This window comes from Electrona antarctica, assembly GCF_951216825.1.
Source record: "Electrona antarctica genome assembly, chromosome: 2".
In the NCBI taxonomy this organism is placed as follows: Eukaryota; Metazoa; Chordata; class Actinopteri; order Myctophiformes; family Myctophidae; genus Electrona; species Electrona antarctica.
Genome location: NC_136807.1, coordinates 42,359,307 through 42,368,541, shown reverse-complemented (window position 1 = coordinate 42,368,541; position 9,235 = coordinate 42,359,307). Strand labels below are relative to the sequence as shown.

Below are 9,235 nucleotides of genomic sequence, written 5' to 3'. Positions count from 1 at the left end.
CTCACGCCTAACACAGTGACTTGTTTTGTCTTTATGTAATCTTTTTTGCATTTTGCACCGCGCTCTTGGATGGTGCATGAAAAGGAGTCGGATTGTTTGGCGAGGCTTTCTCCAGTTGTCTCCTCCGTCCTCCTCCTCCCTCCCTCCGTTGTTGTCCTTACATCCTACTGTACTAACTGTAGTCTACTGTGCGCAGCAAAACTGTAAACACGCTGTAGCTCTATTGATGAAAACGATTGCCGCATCCTGACCAAAAGGTAGGTGGCTTGCTGTCCATCACAATTTCTATTTGCGTAATAAATGTTACTAACTGAAAAGTGACCGATTATTTTCGAAAATAATGGTGCAATGCAACATTTTTGAATTACCCTCAAAAATTGATAAGACCCCGCAGAATAGCATCACTATGCTTAAATATCAATATTAAATTATTGTGCATTTTCTTTTTTAATAACTTTTTATTATTTGTTTTCACATAAAGATGAATCAAATGTATAAAGTGAGACAAACTAGAAAGGTATAAATTATAAGCACAATACAATAAAACAGACAAGAAAAACAAAAAGCACAGAAACAAAACAAAACAAACAAACAAAAGAAAATGGCGAGCAGCAAATACACAATACAGTTATTCATTAGGGAAAAAAATATAAATACAAATATATACACATATATACACAACACACATGGGCACATCAGAAGGGAAATTGCAAGAGTACAGCTGGGGCTCTCCAATCCAATTAATCACTTCCTTTATAAATCACAGTAGATAATTGTATGGCTATTTTTCGTTTCCATTTATTCTACTAGATCTATTGTATTGTGGGGTGGGGGGGGCATTCAGGACATGCCACTCTCTTGAGTGCTGCAAAGACTGTTATAGATTGTGTTTATTTCTGAGACACATGCAATTTTTATAAAGTTTTGTATGTGTCTGCAAGTGTCCACATTAGAAACAGAATGACAGAGAGATAACCTGTCTTGAGAGTGTGAATTCACAAGTGTGTGTGTGTGTGTGTGTGTGTGTGTGTGTGTGTGAACTTGGTGTCCTTGTGCAAGTATACAGTTTTAAGTAAGAATGCCACATGGACATAAACATGATACTGTGCGGCTCTATCCAACACCCATGTTTTCTCTTCCTTGACAGCCTTCTATGAGTGATGCTAGGGATTCCTCCAGCTGAGGTTCCATGCTACTTCCTGAGAAGTGGATAATAAGAGGACCTGTTCTGGCTTTAAACCCACTGCTAGCATGATGCATCAAACCACCAGAGCAGGCAAGAGCCTTTTGGAAACATCGCCCAGTCTGAGGAACCACATTAGATGGGTGTTCATCCTCTTCCTCTTTGTGTCTGTCCTCGAGCTTCCGCTTGCAACAGGATTCACACTCAACTGCCATAAAACCTGCATTTGCGCTTCAAACATCGTGAGCTGTTCTAAGATGAATCTGACTATTGCCCCCACAGGGATTCCACTCTACGCTGCTGTGCTGGACCTCAGCTACAACTACATCACACGACTGCCAGCAGAGTGGAGCCCTGTGAAACTGCCAAAGCTTCACAACCTCCTGCTCAGTCACAACGGACTCTCTTTCCTCTCTGTGGAAGCGTTCCTATATGTCAAGTACCTGCGCTATTTGGACATTTCCTCCAACAGCCTGAGGCATCTGGACGAGTACATGTTTGAGCCTCTGGTCAACCTAGAAGTGCTCCTGCTTTACAACAACCAAATCACGCAGGTCGACCGCTTGGCCTTTGTGGGCATGAGCAACCTTCAGAAGCTGTACCTGAGCCAGAACCAAGTCTCCCGCTTCCCCCTGGAGCTGGTGAAGGATCGAACACGCCTGGAGAAGCTCAGCCTCCTGGATGTTTCTTCTAATAAGATCAAGGTCCTGCCCATTGGTGAGCTTCAGCTGCTACCCGTCTGGATTAAAAATGGCCTCTACTTCCACAACAACCCTCTGCTCTGCCACTGCGAACTCTATAGCCTCCTGGCACACTGGCATATTCGGAGGCTCAACTCTGCCGTGGACTTCAAGGATGACTTCAAATGTGTCCTGCCAGGGCCCCAGAAGACCCAAGTGGGCGTGTTTGACCTCAACGACGTCTACATGAATTGCAGCACCTTCTCAGAGGCAGACGAGGAGGCATTTCTTGAGCAGACGCTTACCCTCGGCTGCGACACCAAGCTCAGGGATGTGACAAAGACCTGGTTCCTACCGGGAAATGTGAAGGTAACATCAGGAAGTAACCAGACGGCCAGGGTCTTATCAGACGGGAGTCTCCAGATCAGTCCAGTGAACCCAGAGGATGGTGGGACCTACATGTGCATCGCGGCCAGTGAGGCCCTAAACGAGACCCTCTACATTGTTTTGAAGGTTCACAACTTCACAATGAATGGGGGTGGCGACAACCTGAGCACGGCTTACACAACATTAGTGGGTTGCCTGTCCAGCGTAGTCCTGGTTCTCATCTATCTGTACCTCACACCCTGCAACTGCTTTTGCTGCCCCAACAAGGGCAAGTCTAGGGGCGAGGACAGCATCCACTCCTCCATGCTCAGTGTGACACCCACCCACGGTGATCCAGTGCTCAAGGAGGAACTCAACAGGCATGTGGCCTTCATAGACAGCAAGGAACTGCAGGGCCAGAATGGCAAGCTCAACCCTAACGGGGATGACCGGGATGAGGCTGGCAAAGGGAAGAGAAAGAAATCAGTAGATTCCATCAGTTCAGTTTTCTCAGATACCCCCATGATGGTTGTGTGAAGGGCTTGATATACTACGTATATATATATACGCGTGGTGTCACACACCGGAAATTGCAGCTGTGTCGCGTTCTGAGCTTGTAGATGGGATATTTTCAGTGTGCAACGCCATTTCGCAGCTAAGTATAAATCCAGCTTGAAGGCGGGCAGGAAGGGATTGGATGTCCCATGATTGGATGTATGTAGAGTTACGATACTGTATGATGTAAGACTCTCAAACTGTGACAGTGACATTGGGTGAGAGGACATGTGTAGGAAGGTGGATCTACTGTTCTTTATGCTTGGATGTATGGGAGCACTAAATGAACTGCCTCGTCGTTTTGCAAGGACAACAAATAGGACCTTTCCAGCATTTCAAATGTGTAGCACTTAAATATTCATACTGTGAAAGCCTGGCAGTGTAAGTGAAAGTTAGTCTCGTAAATGTACTAGAGGCCATCTTGTTGGATACCAATACTCAGGAAGTTGGACAAAATAGGACAAGATGCACAACATAAAAAAGGAACGGTGTATTCAATTCATGCACATGAGACTTGTCTAAATCATATTTATTCTAAGGACTAGATAGAGTTGTATGTGTACTTTAGACTTTAAGTATATTTACCTTCCCTCGTCGACACATGGACAGACAGAGCAACAGATGGCTATAGACAGACCCTTATATCCAGGTTATGAATAGTCATCATAATCCATGAGCCACAGAGGCATCATATCCTAAACAAACATATTACTCCCCAGCAAAGTAGGACCGTATGAATGAGATAGCAGAAACATGGATCTCTCTCTTGTCCGTTATTCAATGATTTAATAACATAGCTGTAGCACAAACACCAAAATGAGAAGACCATAGCAGGTCAGTTTTCATTCACCTTCATAGCTGATGCCAATCCAGAGTTAGTTAGTAGTTCATTGCATTTTCTTGTATTCATACTGTCACTTCATCATCATAATGCATAGAATGATGATATCAAATAGCTAGCTAATGCAAGGCAGATCATTGTTTTATATATTGATGTGCTTTGCTTATTGCACAAGCACATAGCCCAGACACTGCACGAAGCCTTACTTTCAATAAGAAATATAGTGTGTCCATTAGACACCGGGAAGTATTTTGTTTTGACAGACCCATCAGTACGTTGTGATAGTTCTATATACAGTCAGGTCAGGTGCCGTGCTCCACTCAGTGCTTGGTTTATGTTTAACATACAAATCCACAAGGTGCTGTTTACTGCAGGATGACATTCCTGCGGTCTCGGTCAACACAGGAAAAAATGAAAGAAATCAAGAAGCTATAACTGCAAATGTATCCGTTTCTCTTCCTGTATTAAAAATGTGCATGGTTTTCAGGTGTAGTTTTCAAAAAGTCCTACAACTTGTGTATTCATATTCATAAATCATATGCTATGTTGTAGATTTAAGTGTTTTTTCTTCCTTCTTCTCAAAACACAGCAAACCAACCTAACTGTCCTGTGCTGGTAGGCTGAAAGAGTTAATATAGCATTGAATGCCAGTTTGACCACTTTAACCCTAAACACAATTGGCTATTTAAAATGTCATCTGCTATTCTTTTTTTAAATCTTATTTTTGAAACATTTAACAACCTAAATCTTGTAAGTGGGTCCTATTTCGAGATGGTGGGGTCGTGGCCAAAACATTATAATTTGGGGGTCCTTGACATGAAAAAGTTTGAGAAACACTGATGAAGACTGTATAGCAGGTACATAAATGTCATATTCTGGCTGTCATATTACATAACCAGAGGCTGATACTCAATTATGTATGAGGTTGTGCTAGATATTAACCTGACAGCAGAGAACTAGCCTGAGTTGAGTTCTTAGGTGTCAGCAGGAATGTCCTGTGTACCATAGTAGCAAAGGGGATTCAAAATTAGGACACCCCATCCCCTCTACCATTGCATTCTGTTAGACAAGATGAGTTTGCCTTGCAAATGTATGCCAGAATCTCCAATGTCATGCATAACAAGTAGGCGTTTCTATTGCATGGTTTGTAATTCATGATACCAAAAGTTAACAGTGACAGTTGTCTTTGAGAAAAGGACATACTTGGCACCGCCAACAGGGATCTTTATTGGATCTACACGAATACTAAGCATACCAAATTAACCAGTCTATCTCTGCACAAACAAAAAAACGATTTTGAGACCCATGATTAAAGGGTAATTGCATCTTCTGATGGGATGAGGCTTGCTTTCCTCTAGCTGACTAGCAACTGTTAAAATGAATCACAGCAAAGCCTTTATCTCTGCACGTCTGTATTGTGACAACCCCAATTCACTCTGCATTGTCTTGTACATCTCCAAAATTATGATGATACCGTTGCTTAAATTCGAGAGAAATCATTCCGCCAGTTAACGAATGTGATGCCCTGAAAGTACTTTGTAATTTGTTTAAGGAAAATGAGGAAAATGCCTGGTGCATCCAAATAACATTTATTTTCCTACAGAGTCATCTTATTGGAGCGTGTAATGATTACAGCATTCCAGTTGCAATACCACTCTTCTAAATTTGAGATTCCCGGTCATAACAAAAAAAAGCATTTGAACCCTGCCATTTACTGCATTCACCTTAAGAGCCCTAGATACAGTTCAGTATGATTATACTGAATACTATCTGTTCTGCTGTTGTAATACTACAGGTTTTAGTGTAAACACGTGTTTTATAAGGGTGGAATGTAAACCATCACTGGTGTTATTAAATGTGGCTTTTTTCTGTGTGGGTGAAAATAGGAAGTCACACTTGTCAGAGGGGTGTTGTATGTGATGTGAATCATATCCTTCTCTCTCTCACACAAACACATGGGGATATCAGGTACTGTAAAGTGAGAAAGAGGACCTGAATTAACACAGTACACGCTATAAATAAATATTCTTTCTATCACATATTAATGATGGTAATACGTAAAGATTAGACCATTAGGTCTAATCTAAGATCCTAACTTTGCTCCTTAAATTAAGCTTTGTCAAATATGTATTTTATCCCCTGCTGTGTTGCAGAGGAAACATACTTAGCAATGCACTGTAATAATGACATTTACCTTAGGGTTCAAGGCCAGGTTGTGAAAGGCAATGTCACACGACCCGACATAGATAATGACTTGTAATAAAAGAAAATACCCATCTTTGGCCGAGTACTTAATGGATTTTATTTCAGCGTGCCTCTAAAGATTGAAAGATATAAGAATAGCCTGTGCGTCCTTTGGTAACACAAAGTCAGGCTAGAATCTGCCTTGGTTAACCCAATCCACGCCAAGGAACGACAGGTTACGTTGTAAGCACTATAACCCCCTGTGCCAGGACTTAATTTAGCGTCTTTTATTTTTTTTACAATAGAAACGCTGGCAACTGGTCTGCGTTTCTATTGTAGTGTACTGGCATGGATTGTGTTTTAAAATATATTCAAAAGGACAAAAGCATATTGTACGTCATACTCTGATGGTTGGACAGTGGACACCTCACCCTGATGAACAAACTAAGTCAGTTTTGTATATTTGTAAAGTGTAGTATTGTAAGGGTTCCTAGTTCCTACACAGTAAAATTCTCAGTGTTCATTTATCCATTCGTAACCCTTGAGAGTATAAAAATGTAAACAAATCGCCATACTGTAGCATTGCGAAGAAGAAATAGGTTTTGTAATCTCCAAAGCAAATCTGCCTTCCTGATGTGTACATAATGTACTAATCCTTAATTGTCTGTGTTCAGAATTGATGGGTTGTGTACTGCCATGTTCTGACAGTGTATTCTTGTATAATCCAATGTTGTTGGTCATTTTGTCTGTGATTGTGCTACCGTCCAACTGTTATTTCAGTGTTAACACCCCCAGTCTTGATATCAGCGTGTTTTTAAGTATAGGGCTTGGTTTTATATTGAAGGTTGCATTTGACTCGACATTCGACTGCACTGCTGTAGAATATTTGAAAAAAGTCATTGAAGAGAATGTCATTGAGGTAACACCTGCCTTTATAATGGAGTTACTCTCGCGTACACAATGTAATGTAAATTAATTTAAGTCAAGTTAACGTACTTAAACCTTATACTACATGTTGTACTTACATGGGTATTCCCAATCCATTTTGACTATACTTTCACTTTATACACTGTATTGTTACTTTCAATGTTATTTCCCGTAAACGAATGTTTACTCTGTGCTTGCAATGTTTCCAGGTTATCACTTCTTAGGCTAATACACTGGACCAAGGCTACTGTAAAGTAAATGTTTGCTCAAGTTATTCAGAAGTGCACAGTTGGACATCACATTGGTAGCTATGGATAATTACCGACCAATGGCCTATTCATGTGATGTTGAACGTGTGTCTGGCAACTTCAACTATTATTGTTCAAGTTGGATAACAGTTAAGAGCAAACAAATGTTTTATCCTTTGGTAATTTATGACAATTAAAAACAATATCATTTAGTTTTTCCAACACATAAGTGTCACTGTAACTACACAACAGGATTACAGCATTTTCTCCATAAACTGTGCAATGCTTACCCTTCTGGACAGTGCAAAGAATTAGGGAAAGAAAGCACTACCAGTAGTAGCAAATACACGTATGTAACCATTGGATTAGACTAGTGTGAGCTGGATACACGTATGTAACCATTGGGTTAGACTAGTGTGAGCTGGATACACGTATGTAACCATTGGGTTAGACTAGTGTGAGCTGGATACACGTATGTAACCATTGGGTTAGACTAGTGTGAGCTGGATACACGTATGTAACCATTGGGTTAGACTAGTGTGAGCTGGATACACGTATGTAACCATTGGGTTAGACTAGTGTGAGCTGGATACACGTATGTAACCATTGGGTTAGACTAGTGTGAGCTGGATACACGTATGTAACCATTGGGTTAGACTAGTGTGAGCTGGATACACATATGTAACCATTGGGTTAGACTAGTGTGAGCTGGATACACGTATGTAACCATTGGGTTAGACTAGTGTGAGCTGGATACACGTATGTAACCATTGGGTTAGACTAGTGTGAGCTGGCTGCTATAGAATCTTAACAGTGGTAATTCAAGTTGAATGACTTTGCATGGTACACTAAAGAGCTTCTCTGACTGCAGGAATAGGTGTAACATCAGTCAATACTGTGTACAGAATATAATAAATATATATACTTTGATTTAATAATAAAAAGATTAAAAGTGTTTTACATCCATGTGTAGTCTTACCAGTTTTGCGGTTTGTTCTTCACTCATCCTTCTCAGCCTGTAGTTACTGCTACCAGCATTCTGTAGGCCTACATAACACTTATGGAATTTGTAAACATACACCATAATACATTTTAACCATTTACAAAATACCACAAGGCAACAATCAGTTTTGGTGTATCTTAAAGCTTAAATTAAATTCATAGTTAAATGAATCATAGTTAACTAATAATTAATCAGTTAAATTCATAGTTTCATATAAAACATATTCAGTGCTCAATGCATGTTAAACATTACATTACAATATTAAACCAACAGTCATGTACCTATCAAGAACATTGTGTTATACTCATATGCATACCTTGTGTGTGAGTGTGACACACGCACACACACACACAAAACTTATTGCATTTTCATTGGGAAAATAGAATGTATTTTCCATTTCTGTGATTGGCAAATTGTCTTGTTTCATTTAGATGCCTGATGAAGGTCCGACTGACCGAAACGCATCAATAAAAGTTTTGTAAGTGAAGACAGTGTGCCGGACTCCCTTCTATTGGCAAATTAAAGGCAAAGTGATAATGTCTAGGTTGGAAACAGCTTGATGATGACACAGTATACTGGATAATATCCTTTTGTACTGCCATTCCTGAATGAAAACTGAAGGGTTGGTGACATCTAGTGGTTGCAAGGTGTAAATACATGGTAAAATTTACAATTTAAAGGCATTTAGCAGACACTCAATCCAGAGCGATTTACAGTAAGCAAGAACACCACATGGTAATACATCACATACATAGAAATAGTCATCAAGGATCATAAGCTAAGAACCTAACATCCGTCTAAGTAGAATATCTGTACAATATAACTACCGGTATATAAGTATATACACTATAGAATGCTGTGTCTAGATACATCATTTGCTATCTAAATTACATAATTTAAGCCTTTGCATACGCCAGCAAGGTCGTCGAGGCTAGGGCAAGTACTACGGCAAGTGCTAGGGGTTAAGGTGGAGTCCGAAGACACACCTGGCAACTATACCAACATTGCCCCAAAATTACAAAAGAAGTAACAAGGGGACACATAATTATAACATTCAAAAGTTTCACATTCCCACAACTTAGATATTTCTTGACTAACGAAAACTCCTGAATTTTCAAAGGATAGTGGACCTTTTGGAAACTTTAAAATTCAGATGAAATTAAGTGATCAGAAGCCTTGATCCTGACAGGCTCCCTACATTAAAATGACAACTGTAAAACCTGAATTACCACACCAGAGCGGTTTTAG

General features: G+C 40.1%; 1 protein-coding gene across 1 annotated transcript; it reads left to right on the top strand.

The window, feature by feature from the left end:
- Positions 1 to 1,254: 1,254 nt before the first annotated feature.
- On the top strand, positions 1,255 to 2,766 carry amigo1 (adhesion molecule with Ig-like domain 1; the record flags this gene model as incomplete). The annotated part of the gene is made up of 1 exon (XM_079515536.1): positions 1,255 to 2,766. One exon carries the CDS (start codon positions 1,255 to 1,257, stop codon positions 2,764 to 2,766), a length of 1,512 nt encoding a protein of 503 aa, XP_079371662.1.
- Between the last annotated feature and the right edge of the window lie 6,469 nt (positions 2,767 to 9,235).